General features: G+C 38.7%; 1 protein-coding gene across 6 annotated transcripts in view; it reads right to left on the minus strand.

Moving 5' to 3' along the window:
- RPRD1B (regulation of nuclear pre-mRNA domain containing 1B) overlaps positions 1–20,171 on the minus strand; it is a 77,130-nt gene that overhangs the window by 54,630 nt on the left and 2,329 nt on the right. For 5 of the 6 annotated variants that reach the window (XR_009522088.1, XM_060030805.1, XM_060030806.1 and 2 more), the window contains exons 2-3: positions 16,254–16,383; positions 8,726–8,859 (exon numbers count right to left, since the gene is read on the minus strand). The exons of the other annotated variant lie outside the window; for it this stretch is intronic. Coding sequence is in view for 4 of the 5 variants with exons in the window: in XM_060030805.1 (XP_059886788.1) it covers positions 8,726–8,859; positions 16,254–16,383 (264 nt within the window). In the remaining variant the exon portion in view is untranslated. The remainder of the gene's footprint in view (positions 1–8,725; positions 8,860–16,253; positions 16,384–20,171) is intronic. 6 annotated transcript variants of the gene reach the window in all.

Here is a 20,171-nt window from a genome sequence, read left to right on the forward strand (position 1 = left end):
TAAAAGTGAAATTTACCAAACTAACACATTTCATTAAAAACGTCATTATCTTAAAAAAAAAAAAAAAGTTAATAGGAGAAGTAAAAAGGTAAGAAACCTCATCAGAAAATGTAACGTGTAATGAAGCAAGCTGTTGTGTGCAAGGGTCTGTAGGGAATATACCGTGTACAAAATGAGATACTTTACGCTTTCCAGGGTCACTTCAGAAAATAAGTAGTAGAGAGACCCAGCAATAAAATTGTGTCAAAAGCTCTAAAAACAAACATCCTTTAAACTATCCCTTTAAGAACAAAACAAACCTAGTTATACCTTAAAATTTAAAATAACCATTCCTGAGCATTATGACATATTACTGAGAGAAATTACATAAGTCACCATTTTAAAATTAACCACTTCTGAGGCTAGCAGGTTACATTTTTTTATTATCCGTACCACGTGCTTTTAAATTGTTACGACAGATGTGTTAACTCCAAAATCATTCCTTTTGCATTAAATTGGACAATACAAAATAAATGCCAAACAACTGAGGGACATAAATCTAAATGAGAAATTCAGGTTTGGAAAGTAAAGAAACTATTGGATGCCTGACATGTGCCAGGCACTGCAATAGCTTCTTTACATTTGATCCCTCCAACAATTCTAAGATGTACAATAGTATCTCCACTTTAGAGATGAGAAAATGAAGACCCAGAGAGGCTAAATAACTCATGTAATGGTATGATTTCAAAATCTGCGCTCTTTCCACTGAATTCAACTTACTTAGCATCACACAATTTCCCCCTCATCTGTCAAATGAGGGTCACCATGCACCTGCCTCAGAACTCTGTGAGATATAAACAGAATCATGTACACTTCCTGCTTGATTCAACATTTTCTTCTGGAACCCAGGATGTAGTTCCTGTTCTCTACCTTACATATTAACTGACCAGGCTATGTTTGACGTGAAAGTCAAGTCAATATTGTGGATTTTATTTTTTCTTAATGTTTTTGTTTGTTCTACTAACGAAGAGAAACAGCAGCATTTGCATTACCGGCAGTCCTGTCTTTGCACTGTTCTATTATGCACAGATTTATTACCACAGTTTGGTTAAATGACACTATTCCCCCAACAACAGAGTTCAAATTTCAGTTACCATGGCATATTTACTCTGTGTAATTGCATAAACAACAAATCCTCGCTGCTAACTTTAGTCCACAAATCATCACATAAATAATAGAAATGCATCATGATTAGTGACTGCATCACTTCTCCCAAGGTCAGTAATTGGTTACTGCACCTCCGTTATTCAGTTCACACACAGACAACAAAGTGTTTAGTTGTGTTGTTAGTCTCCCAGTGGCAAAATCCACGTGACATTTTATAAAAATAAATAATCAAAACAGGGAACTGACTGACAAAGATGAAAGAGCAGCAAAGAAACTAAGACGAAAGTTAACGCTGGAAATGAAGTTTGCGTGGAACACAAATGGGGCTGTAGAAGAAACAGCTGGCTGTGGGGATGCCGGCACTGCCGTGCTCTTCTGGAGACGCTGGATTCGCAGCCAGAGGAATTTAGTGAAGGTCAACTCATCAACATAACTGAAGAATGTGGCTGTGATGAAAAGGATGACAATGTCCCAGAGGAAGTGATGCTGACAAAAAACTTCACTTTAAAGGAACTCTGATACACTTCACAACACTGAAAGCACAAAGGATAGAATGTTGGAAGCTGATCCACATTTAGGAAGGAGTATGACAAAGATGGAAAAGATGCAACAAGCTTTGTTCAAACCGCTCTTAGTAAGTTTGTTACAGAGAAATAAACACTTTAACTCACAGTGTTTCTAATTTATGTTACAGCGTGCTAAATAAGTCTTAATTTTACTATTTTTTTGTTTTCCTATACAATTGTAATCAACAGTGAGTTTTTAATTCTTTGATAAAAAATTTTAAGTCACAGAATAATTGTAATTTTTCCCATTGATTATTAAGATCACTCTGTACGGTTTCAGCTTGAATGGTCATTTTTACAGTCCTGCACTCCTATGCAAAGCAAGGATGGCTGTTATTTTTCAAACAGAAAATCTATAGGGATATAATCTGCATATAAAATATCTAACAGTACTTTGCACACAGTGGCTGCCTAATTAATGTGTAGTGTGTGGTATGACTTGTGTAAACATTTAGCCATTACAGCATCAAAGTGGCCATGTTTGATGAGTAGCCACTAGAGAATGTAAGCATAAGAGCAAAAAAAAAAAATTTACAGTATTGTTCTGTTCACTTCCAAACACCTAGAAGAATGCTCAATAAATAATTGTTAAACACTAAAGAAGGTAGAAAAAAATATAAAACTTGAATCCTTCAGTTTTCCAACTCTCATCCAGAAATTATTGTATATAAAAACCACACATCACTGAACATCTCAGGACACTCAGAATCACTGAATTTTGGCACTGGAAGGCCTTAGGCAGACCTATGTATTTGCTTTCCCCACTGCTCCCCACCTCATTTTTCTTGAGAATATCAAGGCCCACCGGCTGTGGTGTGTCCAAAGCCAGAGAGCTCATTAGTCTAAGTCTGGGTCCTACAGCAAAAAGCTTCTGTCTCCTAATCTGGAGTTCTTTTTACCACTTCATGCTGCCACTCACTTCTAGCAATGCAAAACCAAAATCAAACTGATGACAATTTTAGGGCCATTTCTGTCCTTCGCCATCCTGATGGAAGAGGGTATAACAGGAGGTAACCGTTATCATCCTACTTTTCCAGTTCTCTCGTATCTCCACTAGAGGACCTACTGGAAATAAATTATTCATCATTTCCCCCACAAGGCTCCTTTCCTGAGCTAACTACTACCATTATGAACACTGCCACTGGCCCCATCTTCCAGGTACAATGCCTTGGAGAACAGTGGAATCTTTCCCAAAGTCCCAACTTCTGGCAGATTCCACAATTGTGAGGAATTCTTCCTTACATCCTCTTTCTGCTCCTTCCCAAAGCCTCTTATCAGCCACCTGTCCTTTCGCAAGCCTTGTCCAGACGGCTGTCCTATCTGGGCTCTCTGCCTCTTCTAGTCACTCTTGCAACTTAGACTACACCATCTTCCTAGAGCTGAGCTCTCACCCCATCATGCCTCTACTCAAAACCCTGAAAAGGCCACCTAAGTTCAAAGTCTCCTTGGTGATGGTAACGGCAGAACCACATTGAGCACTCCCTTCAGACTGTCATCCTCTCCCTCCAGCCCCCACAGCATCGGGGCCTCTCTTTGAAAGCGCTGGGCCCTTGCCACTTTCGAGGCAACTGGCAGGCACAGGCCTTACCTCTCTGATCGAAACAGCAAGTGTCTTATTCCTTTACATCGCTATTATACCCAGGAAAGTGTCAACACACCTGAGTCTGAAACTTCTTGAAGGCAGAGGAAGCATAGCGACTGCAAGGTCCTAGTGCTGTGCCGGAAATGACTATCCCTGCTTCCCTTTACACAAACCAGACTCTCCCCTGCTCATGTGTACAGAATTAGCAGCGAGAAGGCCCAGAATTCTCAATCAAGTCGGACAACCATTAAAATGACCCGGGAAATCTGCCAGTCCTGTTCCTGTGTCTGAACTTCACATCAGGTACCTTCCACTATCAATTCGGCTCTGACCACAGGTGTTACACTCACTCCTTTTTTCACTTCCTCAACCACTCTGTTTATAGGCAGGGCAAACACTACAGGGACCGAAAACCTTCTGTCCTTATTGCACACCTTCTGTTCTATCCTTCAACACATCCCTGTGTCTTCACTGGGCCTTGTACTAGCTAACCTTCAAGTAATCTGGTTACCTAAGGGTTTATGGTATGCCTCTTAGAGACCTGTGATAGAATTTCAGACACTATGGCAGACTGTGAAACTAATTTTAAGGCAAAAAGTTAGCCTGAAGGATCCCAAATCACATTACAAAATGCAGTCATCTACCCGTAAAGCTGGATCTTCTAAATAATCCACTTGAAATTTCTAGGATTGAAAAAAGAAAATAAGGAAACTCCCCCCACAGATTTTATATTACTTTTTTTTATAACATCTTTATTGGAGTATAATTGCTTTACAATGGTGTGTTAGTTTCTGCTTTATAACAAAATGAATCAGCCATACATATACATATATCCCCATATCCCCTCCCTCTTGTTTCTCCCTCCCACCCTCCTTATCCCACCCCTCTAGGTGGTCACAAAGCACCGAGCTGATCTCCCTGTGCTGTGCAGCTGCTTCCCACTAGCTATCTATTTTACATTTGGTAGTATATATAAGTCCACGCCACTCTCTCACTTCGTCCTAGCTTACCCTCCCCCTTCCCTGTGTCCTCAAGTCCATTCTCTATGTCTGCGTCTTTATTCCTGTCCTGCCCCTAGGTTCTTCAAAAATTTTTTTTTTTTAAGATTCCATATATATGTGTTAGCATACGGTATTTGTTTTTCTCCTCCTGACTTATTTCACTCTGTATAAGTCTCTAGGTCCATCCACCTCACTACAAATAACTCAGTTTCGGGCTTCCCTAGTGGCGCAGTGGTTGAGAGACTGCCTGCCAATGCAGGGGACACGGGTTCGAGCCCTGGTCTGGGAAGACCCCACATGCCGCAGAGAAACTAGGCCCGTGAGCCACAATTACTGAGCCTGCGCGTCTGGAGCCTGTGCTCTGCAACAAGAGAGGCCGAGACAGTGAGAGGCCCGCGCACCACGATGAAGAGTGGCCCCTGCTTGCTGCAGCTAGAGAAAGCCTTAGCACAGAAACGAAGACACAACACAGTCAAAAATAAATAAATTAATTTAAAAAAAAAAAAGAAAATCTTAAAAAAAACAACAACAACTCAGTTTCATTTCTTTTTATGGCTGAGTAATATTCCATTGTATATATGTGCCACATCTTCTTTTATCCATTCATCTGTTGATGGACACTTAGGTGCTTCCATGTCCTGGCTATTGTCAACAGAGCTGCAAGGAACATTGTGGTACATGACTCTTTTTGAATTATGGCTTTCTCAGGGTATATGCCCAGGAGTGGGATTGCTGGGTCGTATGGTAGTTCTATTTTTAGTTTTTTAAGGAACCTCCACACTGTTCTCCATAGTGGCTGTATCAATTTACATTCCCACCAACAGTGCAAGAGGGTTCCCTTTTCTCCACACCCTCTCCAGCATTTATTGTTTGTAGATTTTTTGATGATGGCCATTCTGACCGGTGTGAGGTGATACCGCATTGTAGTTTTGATCTGCATTTCTCTAATGATTAGTGATGTTGAGCATCTTTTCATGTGTTTGTTGGCAATCTGTATATCTTCTTTGGAGAAATGTCTGTTTAGGTCTTCTGCCCATTTTTGGATTGGGTTGTTTGTTTTTTTGATATTGAGCTGCTTGTAAATTTTGGAGATTAATCCTTTTATCAGTTGCTTCATTTGCAAATATTTTCTCCCATTCTGAGGTTGTCTTTTCATCTTGTTTATGTTTTCCTTTGCTGTGCAAAAGCTTTTAAGTTTCATTAGGTCCCATTTGTTTACTTTTGTTTTTATTCCCATTTCTATATTACTTTTATAATGAAAAAAGAATCAGGAAATACTGTTTCCAAGAGCTCCCTCATTCTTTGTCCCCTCCCTGCAAAATAAGGGAGTTTTCTTTAAAAAGCACATTTACCTTTACTTGTAGAGAGAAAAAGATATGCAACAAAGGGCTGACACTTGAGGCACAGTTCTGAAAGCACTCTACCCATATCATCTCACTGAACTGAATGGCCAGGTCCAGACCTGAACCTGGTAAGCTGAGCCTAGAGCTTGTGCTCTTAACCACCATGCTCGCCAGCCTTGCACAAAATCTGGGGGACTGAACATACTAACATGACTCCTCCTACTTTTGCTATTGGTTTGTATTTAGAAACTCAGAATATTAGATATTAGAACTGGGAGGGGGTACCAAATAGAAGTCATATGATCACATTAATAACATCTTACCTTCATTATCTCAAGTAATCCTCACACAACCCTATGAGGTATTATTACTAGCCATAATAATAGCCATACTGTACAGTGAGAACCTGAGGCTCAGAGAGGTCAAATGCCATGCCCAAGGTCACACAGCTTGGAAATGACAGAGCTGGGATTCATACTCTGGAAGTCTGATTTCAAACCGTTGCTCTGAATAGCTAAACTAACTATACTAAGGTCCAGGAAAGTTGTGTGACCTACTCATGAATTCATACCCTCATTCAAGTCTACTGAATCCATGTGCTTTCCAGGAAAAATTATGGTGTGAAGAACATAGGCTTTTAAGTTATATAGACCTGGGTTTGAATTCTCTACTTATCAATTATATCTACTTGGACAAAATTACTGTACCCTTGCGAGTCTTAATATCTTCATCTGAAATACGAAAATAATACCTAGTACATAGAGTAGTTGTAAGGATCTAAAATAAATTAACATGAAAAGCAGCCAGCAGAGGGGCTGGTGCTGAATAGGTGCTCAATAAATGCTATTTCCTTTGTATCTACCTTTCCTTTCTAAAGCCTGCAACTATAGGATACCGTGTGATTTACGTGGGACTGAAGTAAATAATGAAGTTCCACTCAGTCAAGCAACAGCATGAGTATTCCCAAGAATACAGAGACAACTTTAGAATCACTGGGTCTTGTACCTGGGATTGAAAAAACAAAGAAAAAACCCCACAGATTTTAAATTACAGGTACACAAACTCAAGAAAACTCCAGTTCTAAAACAAAATTCCTAAACTCACACATTCTCCAACATTAGAAATGTCAGCTCCACAGGAAATTTTTTATTCCAAAAGTAAACTCTGTAAAGTTGTCTGAAGACAAAGAATTAGCCTTGAATTAAGGTTGTAATATAAAAGGACTATTTAAATTTGGAAATAAGCTTCTGGAAAACTCATCAATATTTTGAAAGGATTGTGTAAAATATTCTGATAACTCAGGTCCAAAAAAGACAGTGAGAAGACAGAGTGAGTTAGTTGAGACAAACACATTGGAACCTTTTGATATGTGTTTTCATCTTTACAAACTAGAGAAAGAGAAATTATCTTTATATCAGCATTATCCTCTACATAAGAGGAATACTGCCTCTATTGCTGTTAATGTCTAGACACTCAAAAAAAAAAAAATCAGAAACCCAATGGAGCTATTTTCAAATCTAGCACTGCCACAAATCCCCCAATTTGTCTGACTGCTCCCTGAGTGCAAAACTATTTCTCACTCCTCTCCTGCTCTTTCCTATACTGTCTAGCATAGCTGTTTACTCAAAGCATATGTTTGGCAAATGCTCGTTTAATTGAAATTCAACACTTAGCTTCAAACATCATCTTTCAGAGCTCTCCTACTTGCCCAAAGGTGTTTTTAAAAAATCAGCACTGTTTACCAATGGACTTCAAGTCAGAGGAGAGAAAAGAATGCTGGATAATTCCCCAACACTGTGTAGAATACTTCCAAAGGACACAACACGAACACTGCCAGAATCCAATCCAATCCCAAAATTGTTTTCTATCAATTCCAAGTAAAACAGCAATGACCTGCAGACTGAAAGCACTTATGTCATTCTTAGAAAGCCTCTAACCTCTAGTTTCACAGGAAAGTTACTCCACCTTAAAACGCATATAAACTCAGACCTGGAAGAGATCATGAAAGGTATACAATAAAAAGAGTTGCTGAATGAATGATATTATCACATATGCTAATTGTGGTTAAGTTCTATTGCAGAGGCATGTACAAAGTCCCAGAGGAAGATAGAGGAAATTGGTTACATGTGCCCAAACAAGCTAGCAAAGATGTCAGAATGTGAGTAGCATTCTTAAAGAATAAGTTCACCACACAAAAGGGGCAGAAGGACATTTTAGGCAGAGGTAACAGCAGATGCAAAGGAAGGGGTACCAACAGAGCATCCAGAGGGGAAATTGCTAGGTATGGCCAAAGAATATGGTATATGTGAGAAAATGGGAGAAGAATCTGGAAAAGTAGAGTAGTTCACATTATAAAGGGTCCTAAATACTATGTTGGTATTTGGACTTGATCCTCCAGGCAATGAGCATGTGTACAGTCAGATCAGATCTGTAGCTTAGAAACATGTCATGCCAGCTAGAATTAAGCCACAACTAACTGGAAGCCAAAGAATCAAATAACGTTTGATCTTACTCCTCTTTAAAAGAAAAAAATAACATAGCTTTTAAGAAGGACTTGGTAAAATTCACACACATACATGAACACACTACCTCAGAATATTCTGGGTTCAATAAGGACCAAAACCAATTTTAGACAGCAGCTGACAACCATCAAAAGTATGTCCCCAAACCACATCAATATTTAATGAAACCAAGTTCCATAAGGGCTGAAGGACTTGTCCAAGATCCTATAACAGTTAGCGGCAAGGCTCGGACAAAATCTTAGCCCAGGGTACTTCCTAGTTCGCTATAACTCTGAACAATTTTGTTGTTCCTTTCCCTTGTGCAAGGAAAGTCTCTGAAAGGCATAAGCGTGCCAAGGAGAATACAGATCAAAAGGTAGGATATGAGATGATGAATAGCATGAATACTAGAACCAGGCTTACACACTGCAAGCACTACATAAATTCTCACCATCGTTTATGATCATCTCTCTCTGAAGAATCATATAATCGCTGGTGGTTCACAGCAACCCCCACTGCAGCTTTTCATATGTGATTCGAAAGTAGGCAAAGACCAAGAGCTGTAAACATGTGGTGATGTTTCTACCTTTGGGGGGAGGGCTCTTGGAGTCCTCCATAGACAGCTTCAGCTGCTGTATGAACTCGCCGCCATACACACTTCTTTCTTGCCAGATGTTCAGCAATCTTTCTAAAGGTTTTTTACAGCCTTCATCTGCCTCTCTGCCCAGAAAAGACGAAAAGATATATATAAGCTTAAGATTTTTTGCTTTTAATTAGGACAGATTTACTTTAAAAAAAAAAAAACAACCAACAACTGACTAAATGATTTACATATTTAAAAACAGAAGGAAGAGTAAGGTACATACTGTACTTAATGGATATTCAAAACTTGACCAGAAACTACATTCTTCCTGTGGTGTGTAGGGAAGAGAGAGGGATTATGTTACAGAATTAATCTGTGTCTTTTATCCTCTTTGAAAGATGGGGTAAATAGGGCAAAAAGCCAAAGGCTGATATTTACTGACAGAGAATTATCAAAAATCAATCATATCAATTGTGACGGCTTGCTTTTCACAAGGCATTAACTGAAATCTAGTGCCAGACATGCTGCTGGAAATTAAAGCGGGCCAAAATGTTTAAGGACAGGAAAAAAATGATTAAAACCAAATGTTTAAAGTGGGGAAGAAATTCATAATAACTCATCAATGCTAACACACCATCACCTCTAATATGTATAAATACAATCATACACACATACATGTCAAGACTCTCAACTTTAAACTACTTCATAATTATTTTAATTCCAGGCTAGGTCTGTATTCCAGATTCATACAAAGATGTCTAGCAGATAATCTTAGAACACACCGAGCATAGTACAGTCCTTTGTAATTTATATCTGAATGAAAGAAGCTAGTTTTTTTCCTGACGTATTACTCTCTTAAAACATATCACTCTCTTATTTTTCAGTGAGATGACCATAACTCGCACTCAGGGTGAAGCAGTTGTTTACCATAAAGTGTCAGATGGCAAGTGGAAGCATGCGGAAGATTTTCCGAAAGGAAAACAAATTCCCTCACCATGTACTGTGTTACTATGAATTGTTCTGTTCTGTGAGACTGTCTAGATGTCAATGACCTTACACTGAGGAACTATAAACAAGAAGGGTTACCCTGACACCTTAGTATCTAAGTCAATATCTTTAGTAGGAACCTCAAGAAGAAACCATATAAAATTCAACTCAGATGGAATTTCACCCACCCCCAGCCCTAACAGCACTTTTCTAAAACTTATATTAACACTCAAGATGAGCTGAGTTTTCGGCCTAAGCTGGTCAGATTATATTACTTATGAATTATTAGCAGCAAATTTCACTAAATTGGGGGTTAAAGTACTAACTAAATCAGGATACATACAAACTAATTATTAATTATTGGTAAAGCTTTTTTTTTTTAAGTCAGAGGTCAGGGTGAGGGGGAAAAGGGGGAAAATATTTCCACTGATATTTATAAAACTTAAAGATATGACCTTGATATTTATAATAAAAACATCTCTACTCCATCTTCAAAATATATCTAGAAACAAATTACTTCTCACCTCTTTCTCTGCTCTCAGCCTGATCCAAGCCACTATCATCTCTTGTCTGATTACTGCAACAGCCTCATGACTAGTCTCCCTGCTTCCACCCTGTCCTCCAACCATCTATTCTCAAGTTTTAAAAATCCATCCTAACTGTTGTGTTAAGGTAGATCATGTTGCTCCTTTGCTAAAAACTTCCAATGGTTCTTCCTGGTCTCCCTCAGAATAAAAGTGAAAGTCCTAATGAAGCCTACAACAAAGCCCTTCTCAGCCCAGCCCATTATTTCTCTGACCTCACCTATCCTCACTCTCCCCTCCCTCCTCAACAGCTCCCTGGCCCTCCTGCCATTAAAGTGTAGGACCTTTGCACTTAGCTTGGAACCAAGGCTCAGGCCAGGCAAGGCTCCTTTGCTCTCCTCCTTCAGGTGCGTATACTCACACAGCACCTTTTCAGTGAATCCTCTCATCTCCTGACTTAAAATTACACTCCCTACTCCTACTTAATTTTTCTCCACACAATTTATCTTCTGATGTGCTATATATACGGTTTCCCTGTTGTTTAGACTCTCTTTCCATTTGAATGGGATTTCCACAAGGGCAGGGATTTGTCTTTTTCCCCCACTGCTATATGCCCCAGAACAAGAACAGTAAATATTTAATTGCAATGTTTTTTCCGAAAAATGTTAGAAAGGTTTCAGTAGGCCATACAATTAGTTAACTTTCAACGACCATTTTACCACATCAAGGTCATTCATGTCAGACATCAATTAAGCATTCATCTGCGCATTAAGGTTTCTGAAATACTGTGCTTGGAATACAAAGAACAAGGCCTAGGTCCTGACCTCTAGATTCTTGACCCAGCAGCCCCTCACCTCTCCACACCCTACCTGAGGCTTCATGTTCTAGCAACACTCAACGGTAAGTATTTTCTACTCAGCACTTGCTGCCACTGTTACGTGTGCCTATGCTCATGCTTTCTCCTCTCGCTTGAATGGAATCCCCAAAACAGAACAAGGTGAAGAGCAAAAGGTTCTGAGTAATTCTGGTGGCTGAAGTACTATATGGGGTGGGGTGGGGGGGTGGAAACAGCAGAAGAATCTGGAGGGATACAGTGGAATTAGATTATAGAGGACCTTAAATTCCATACTAAACATGTGGCCTTTATCCTGAAGGCAATGGGAAGTCCCTAATGTGATGAAATGCAGGCTTTAGAAAAATAAAGTCATTATAACTACTGTAACAAAATCACAACTAATCAGAACTTAACTGGTCGGTACTTTTAACATAAAATCTGTTCTCTGCAAATTCTCTTAAAAGAGAAACTAATCATGAAAACAAATTCTTATCAAGGATTTAGTTGAAAGGGTTGGGAGGGGCACAACACCCATCCAACCACCATCCACCATTCCTGGGGCTATTTGGGGCTTGATTAAGACTGATAGTCTTAATCAGCTGCAGTCACACTACTGTATAGTGGATAATGATGCTCAAACCTGTTGTAACCAAAAGATTTTCAAAAGGCCTTCACCACTAAAGGCTACAGCCAAAAGGGTGCTCTACTTTAATTAGTGAACATAATTAACCATGATAGGTTAATTCTTTGAGCACTACAGTAAATCAAAGTTTTGCCAACTAAGGTCTAAAGATATAAACACAACAGTCAAGAAATCTTTTTACTGATGTGGTTTTGCCCTAAGTAGCTCCAATGAAGTGGAAGTCACTTTAGCACCTGAAATTGGATACAACCAAAGCAAAAGAGTCATTTTATGACACAAGGAGCTATCTTTTCAAGTTGTATTAACTCCATTCTAACTTGAGAAATCTTTAAGTGAAAAAACACAAAAAATCTTTGCCACTTATCAATGAATAAACTGAAAGATGATAAATAAGTACATATGTAACTTATTTTGCAGAACACAACTTAGTATCTTAATTCTAAATATTTATAAATTCAACCACTGAAAACGTGATCTAAAAAGTGAAAAGTATGTGTTATACACACGTAGGACTACTGCTTGAAGTGTCAGCTGGATACCAAAGGGCTTGCCAAGCCAGCATGGGGGCCTTTTCTTCCTCTGCAGCTCTAATGGCACTGCCTTGGTACACCCGCTATAATTTGTGTACTTCTCTCTTATCCCATGCACAGTAGGCCTATGGCAGGCCTACTCAGGGCATAAATTCTTTCTAAGTATCCTCAGCACTTCCAACAGCACCTCATGTAAAGGTAGAGCAGAGACAGTCCTTTGCAATTGTGTAGAAAAGAGTTAACATAGCAGGCCTGAGACTGCTGCCCTTAGCAGGCCTGCTCACGAGGTTGGCCCTTGACTGGCATCTCGGAACCTGGATTTCAGAAGTGCTCCTATCATTTCCTAACTGATAAGGGTGGTTTACTGTGCTTAAACTGTTTATACAAACAGTATGGTTTATGCTGAACACCTGCTTTCCTTCTGGGAGCCTAGAATTTTGGCAGAGTGCCTGTGACCAACCCTAACAAAATCCCTAGGTACTACATCTCTAATGGGCTTCTCAGGTAGAAAACACTTCACATTTGTTGCCACAGTTCAAAGGGGGAGGAATTAAGTGTGTCTTATGTGACTCCACTATGAAAGGACTCGTGGAAGCTTATGCCTCGTCTCCTCTGGACTTCATCCCTTGCACCTTTTCCCTTCTGCTAATTTTGCTCTATATCCTTTCACTGTAATAAATCATAGCCAGGAACACAACTATACCCAACTCCTGTGAGTCCTCCTAGCAAGTCACCGGACCTGGAAGTGGTCTTGGGGGCCCACGACTGTTATAACAGGAAATAAATATGTATATGGTGATAATTCCAAATTTATGTCTCCAGAAATCAATTTCCTACTGAGCTTCAAGACTGTTTCATCCATCTGCCTATATGGCATCACCCTTTGGAATATCTATTAGCCATCTCAAACTTAACATGGCCAAAACAAAACTCTTGATTTCCTCTACCATATCTTTACCTCAAACTCCACCTCGGTAAACAGCACCATCAGCCATCCACATACTCACGTCAAAAACCTAGAAATAATCTTTGATTTCTCTTTTCCCTCACTACCAAGCTCCCACTAATCCTATCAGTTTTACATGGGGTGGGGCACAAATCTACCCATGAAGTAAACAAAGTAAACATTCAACAAGTGGAAGCTATTATCTCCTCAATGTTCCTGAATCCTAGCCAATGTCATCTCTAGCCTACACTAGAGCAACACCCTCTACCTCATGTCCCTGCCTCTCCCTTGGCCTTTATAATCCATTCTCCACCCCAGGATGGAGGGATCTTTGAACAAGGCATTTGGAATATATCATTCCCCTGCTTAAAACTCCTCACTGACATCCCATCAGAACAAAATCCTAACTCTCTCCCAAGGCTTACAAGACATGTGTGACTGTCACCTTCCTGCCTCTCTGATCTCACCTGGATATGACTTCCCCTCTGTTCCTTGTGTTCTAACCACAATGGCCTTCATTCTGATCCTCTTAACATGCCAAGATTATTTGTACCTTAGGTTCTTTTTAATAGCTATTCCTATTTTGCATGATTACCTCAAATGTCACTTCCTTAGAGAGGCCTTCCTTCACCACACTAGAAGAGATCCCACTCAAGAACGTCATTCTATTTTATTATGTCCATATTATCACTCTCTGAAAGTATCTTACTCATTTTGTCCTTGCCTGCCTTGTTCACTGCTTGCCCCCCTAGTGTCTGGATCAGTACTTTGCACAAAGGCACCTAAATACATCTTGAAGGAAAGATTAAGTGCACAACTATCTCCCAACTGAGAAGAAAACAAGAAGGCATTTGTATGGAAAATAAGTTTAAAGTCTGGTTACTTAAACTGCTATTCAAATTAAAACCACCCCATGAGCTTGGCAGCTTTCTCTGACTTGAGAGGTTTGTTGTTTCTTTCCTAGGGGGTAGGAGGTTTGAGGGAGGAGGTAGGAAATTATCATAAAGAGATTCCTAATCTATTTTAGTCAATATTAATGGGTCCACTATCTTTGTTCATCAATTGGCCACAGAAAAACTGTACAGAGAGCACTTTTTACTGTTGATAAGGTGCATCAGGACTGAAGTGGTGTGGCTGGACTTTCTATTCTAATAATGGGGGTGGGGAGGGAGCTTAGAGACATGGGGACCTTGAATATAATATCTGAACAGGACCTTAAAAGAACTAGAAGAATGCAAAAAAGAAAGGTAATAGAGCTATCTATTTTTATTTAAAAGGATCAGGTGTATTTTCCCCATAAAGCCACAGAATTTGCCAAGACATTTTTACAATGCCTCCTAGCTAGGTTTTAAGATGATAACCAAGTAGAAAAATTTTTAATCCTGGTATTGCTCATCCCCCCTCTCCCATCCGCTTTTCTACTTCCACTTTTCTGATTTGGGAGCAGCTTATGATTACTGTTAAATTTTTAAGGAAAAATGTTATGTTTACTATCCCTATAGGGAATTACTTTAGTCAATTTCTTATACCCTAAATTTATTGACTTATTCAACAACTACTTACTGAATCCCTACTCTGTGCCAGGACAGACCACCATTCACATCAAGACTATCTAAATGGTGTTCCCGAAGGTACAAAACCCAGTAGCTCTGTGCCAGATACTCTATTGGGTGTCTGGAATACAGGAAAGAACAAAAAAGAAACAGTCTTTCTCTTCATATAGTTTATCATATAGTATACTCCCATGAATGGGCAAAGACTGTGGATTGAGCATTGTTGTTTTACTTTAGCCTCACAACTCTAATGAGACAGGTGGTGACATTCCCTTTTAACTAACATGGAAATGTGGGCTCAAAAAGCTACATAACACATCCAAGGCCACTCAGTGTTGGAGGCAGAGCTACAGCCAACGTCTAGGAAACTGAACTGACTCTCCTCAAAACAGGAAAATGCCTGTCTCCAATTTCAGAGGGCTACTCTAGTAGTCTGTTCTAAGCTTATTCTCTGTTATGACAACTCAGTATTTTTTCAAGTCCCCAAACATTCTGCTTTTTCAGTATCCATGTTCAAAAAAAAAAAAAAAAAAAAAGCCAGTTGACTAACAAAAATCTTTTATCCATCTCTACAAAGCTAGATGTCATTTCTTTAAAATCTTTTGGAGTTCTCATTTCACTCCTTCAAACTTTCCAAATCTTTCACAGAATGCCAGACTTACTTTCACACTTAAGGTCTTTCACATACACTCTAGACCTTAGAATAATTTTCGTTTAACCCACTAGTCTCCTTCTCACCCTTCCCAGTTTCCTTTGGCAAAGATGTTTTGTTTGATTTGCTTACCTATTAATATTCTAGTGAAAAATAGTTTTTCTTTGCTCCTCCTAGGCAACTAACTTATATCTACAAAAAACAGTTTGTTTTTAAATAAATAAAAGTGATTTGTAAAACTTTTAATTAAATGTATAGTTTCCGTGATATCAGCTATAAGTATGCTCTACCCAGCCCCGTCCTCTGTCACAAAACACAATAGTGGCACACACTTAATATGACAGAGCCAGAGCAAATATCTACTTTCCACACTAATAATTACTATCTTTGCAGGTACAGTAATGACTACTATTTTTAGTAAGTTAGACATGTAGAAGTAAGTAAAAACAAAGGCACAGCAACTAATTTCTTGCCATTAAGGCTTTGTTACTGGAAAGTTCCCTTGTACTATTTAGCTTTGTTTTTTGACCATAAACTAATGAGACAACTCAGCCAAACCAAGGAAAGTACCACATTCAAGAAGTGAATTCAATAGTGAATACATCTAGGAGAAAAGATGTGCTTCAAGTGCTAGACTGAGTCCCTTCAACGCATCAAAATATTTACTTGTCTGAGATAGTTCTCAAGGGTTCAGGCAAAATACAGAACCACAATTTGGCCTCTGCAACTCTCTATAAAGTACCTCTCTTTAAAGTATGAAGTTGTCAAGTTACAAAGGCTATCACACACAAAAAAGAAAGAACAAAAAGGAAAAGGTAATGCATTCAAAAACAAAACGTAACAAAAAACCCGAAAACATACCTGGCAACGTGAGAAAAAGCATCCACAAGGACAGATTCAAATTCTCTAGTGAATTCAGGTCCTTTCCTTTTACTGTTTTGAATGACATCATTGGCTAAGTACAGAAAAGTAAGCTTTCTATTTGATTTGGCTGGAAAAAAAGAAAAGATAATTTAGCTTACACCAAGGAAATTCTCAATCCACCATTCTTCTGCCCTAAGCTACTCCTAAAGAACACTAAGACAAGCATTATCTACTTGAGGTCAAGACTGCTATGTTTGAAAAAACAATTTAAGGGACTCCTGGAGGTGTCTAGTAAAACAGGATTGAGAATACAATTTTGAAAAAACTAAAAAACAAGAATACGCCATTTTAATTGATTGTGGTGATAGTTGCATAACTGCAAAATACTAAAAACCACTGAATTGTATATTCTAAAAGAGTGATTTGTGTGGAATGTGAATTATAGTTCAATAAAATTGTTTTTCAAAAAAAAAAGAATATGGCATCTTAATTTCTGTGTTATTTTAGTCAGGGTAATTAATTGGCAGTAAAAATTAAGATAATCCAAAGAAAATTCCTAAAGGATAAGCAGTCAGTATTCTCCAGTCAATTCCTAAAGGATAAGCTGTCAATACATCTCCAGAAGACATGTTAAAACCAAGATTTTCATTTATTATATTGCAAAAATGAGCATTTCTTACTCACTGTTAATTATCAAATACCACAGAATGAAAGACTGAGTTAAGTTTCAGTTTTAAAAGATACTTGTAATTTATGCTCCTAGACCAAGAATTTCTCTTTGAACATTCCAATAACCATAATCAGTCAATGTTATCAACTCTACAATCCAGAGGAATCTCTAGATGCACCAATGGATATTTATCTCAAAATTCAAATATACATTATTGCTACATGATCACTGAAAGTTTACACACGTCTGAAATCCGGATATGCAAAATTATGGCTCCTATAAAAAATATAATTCTTCTTTCTTATACCTACTAAATGTAGTATTTCCTATTACTCTATATGGTAGCATGCATTAAACCATAAAAACTTCACGCAATATGTCTGAGTTACAGTTGCTTGGGGGAACATTACTGAATTTCCTGGCTTCTATGCACATAACTTTTCAATCGTAAAGTTACATCACTACCATTTTTGGTCCCAGTTTTCTTTTAAAAGAAATAAATAATAACACAATCAGATAGTTCAAAACATTAAGTTTTCTCCAATGCCAAAGTGCCCAAAAGACTCAAGCAAGCCCTATGTCAACCTTTACACCTGAATTACTAGTCCTTACTCCACTGCTCTCAGAAACCATTTCTGTTTCTTTTGAAATGCACACAGCATGTATAAATTCTGACACAGCAAGCTCAAGATCTGACATTTTAAAATGTGGCTACAGGAGAATAACTTAAGTTAAAAACAAGATTTTTAAAGCATGTTATAGTTGAAACTGATGACTTAAAGTGCTCATAAAATTAAATATGGATATCCTGAAATGTATTAACCTGATAATAACCTAGTTTAGATGGCCAACAGATGAGAATATTGAAAACCTGGAGCTATCTTTAACTGTTCTAATTATTATTCGAAAACAGAACAAAAGTGTCAATAGCTTCAATATCCCACTGTTGCTACAAAGGTATGATTACGGCAAAAAGCTTTTTTTTTTTTTTTAAAGCAAACCTTGTTCTAGGATGTTGCAGCAAGTTAAACTACCAAGTTTATAACGCCATGAAAGTTAGATTTAAAAGTAAAAGAGGGCTTCCCTGGTGACGCAGTGGTTGAGAATCCGCCTGCCAATGCAGGGGACACAGGTTGGAAGCCTGATCCAGGAAGATCCCAGATGCCGCGGAGCAACTAAGCCCGTGCACCACGACTACTGAGCATGCGCTCTAGAGCCCGCGAGCCACAACTACTGAAGCCCACACATCTAGAGCCTGTGCTCCGCAACAAGGGAAGCCACCACAGTAAGAAGCACGTGCACCGCAACGAAGAGTAGTCCCCACTCACCACAACTAGAGAAAAGCCCGCACGCAGCAACAAAGACCCAAAGCAGCCAAAGATAAATAAATAAATATTAAAAAAAAAAAAGTAAAACAGAACTTCTACAAAGCAAATCGGACTAATATACTTTATGTTAAAAAACCCAGAATCCATATTGTAAAATGTCAATTTGGCCATTCAAGACCTGAAACATTTTGCAGTATTACAAATGTGATAGCTAAGATAGCCAAGGTTTTCACTATCTACAATGCCAATTAATTCTCATCACCGTCAAACTTAGCAATGGGAATTTAGGATAAAACTTTCCCTCCACATCCAGCATCCTGAATAATCAACATGAGCACCATGTGTGTAAAGGTAACATAACAAAACCCTAAAGGGAATTCCCTGGAGGTCCAGTGGTTAGGACTCCTCGCTCTCACTTCCGAGGGCCCGGGGTTCGATCCCTGGTCGGGGAACTAAGATTCCACAAGCCTCGCAGTGCGGCCAAAACAAACAAACAACAACAAAAACCCACAAAGCCCTAGAGCACCTGAACACACAAGGTCATAATACACATGACACACACAACCCTCTACTCCAGCCCTGGGTGGTAACTCACTTGTTCAAATGTCTTTCCAATATGTCAGTATGGATTCTTTCACTCCCTACCGAGGCCCATTCCAAACTGGTTGAAATAGTTATTGAGCAAAGTTTAAATTACTGGCTGACCAAAATTTTTCACTTGTTTGGCTGGTTTTGACATCTAGAGAAAGTAATTTTTTTTTTAAAAAAAGGCCTATTTACCTGCACTACTAAAGGTAGTAGGAGTGCAAACGTAAGGTACAAAAGCACTACTAAAAAATGTTCATCTTAGGGTATTTTACACCAAACTGCTCCAAAAAGAAAGGGAGAAGTTCTACCTAGAACAGAGCCCAAAGGGATAAATTAAGGATTATTCCTAGGGAATGGAAAGAAAATAACACATCATGAATAGAAGTAGTACTTAAGCAGGAAAAAGAAAACTTTTAAAGTCTCATAAATATTTGGAGGCAAAACAGAGATGGTTTGTGAAATGTCTTAAGGAAATGACTTGGCTATAGATAGAAATGTCCATTTTTAAAGATTCAGGGTGGGCTAGAACCTAAAGGGCTAGTCAATTCTAACATTAGGGCACAAAATCTTTTTCCACTTCAGTGCCGGGGCATTTTCAATTCATGAAGGAAGGCTGGGTATTAGGAAACTGTACACTGATGCTTGGAAGAGCATCCTGTAGTTCTGCACTGTCCAGTATGATAGCCACTAGCCACAGGTGGCTACTGAACACCTAATTTGTAGCTAACAAAACTCAGGAACTAAATTTTCAATTGTATTTATTTGAAAGTTTACTTCCTTAGTCACACATTTCAAGTGCTCATGGCAAGAGGCTACCTTGTTGCAGAGCAGATATAAAACATTTCTCTCATCACAGAAACCTCTAGACAGTGCCGCTTGGATCCTTTACTCAGCCATGAAAATGATGTCAAGAGACCACAATTTAACACCTGAACTATTTTTTAACTCTGTTAACAGGCACCATGCTAAATGTTGTGTACATTACGGACAACTAGAAGAGCTAGTTTCTCCCTCAAAACATAATCCAGTGAAAGAGACATAACTAGTAAGAATGAAATAAATGCAGATTAATTCTAATAAATAAAAGCACTACGGGTTTGGTTGGAGTAAGATGATCACCTTCACTTATTAAGTGCACTGATGCACCGGGCACCTGAAAACAAGTTTCGGCGTCTCAGAGCTCTGGGCTAATGTCCCAACTATACACTCATGAACAAAGCACTTCATCTCTTCATATCTGTATCTTCTCATCTATAAAATGGGGATAATAATGCTGACCTACTTACAACTTAAGGTTTCATCATATGAGATTAGGGTTAAAGGAGCTTC

Source organism: Delphinus delphis, chromosome 15 (assembly GCF_949987515.2).
Source record: "Delphinus delphis chromosome 15, mDelDel1.2, whole genome shotgun sequence".
Classification (NCBI taxonomy): Eukaryota; Metazoa; Chordata; class Mammalia; order Artiodactyla; family Delphinidae; genus Delphinus; species Delphinus delphis.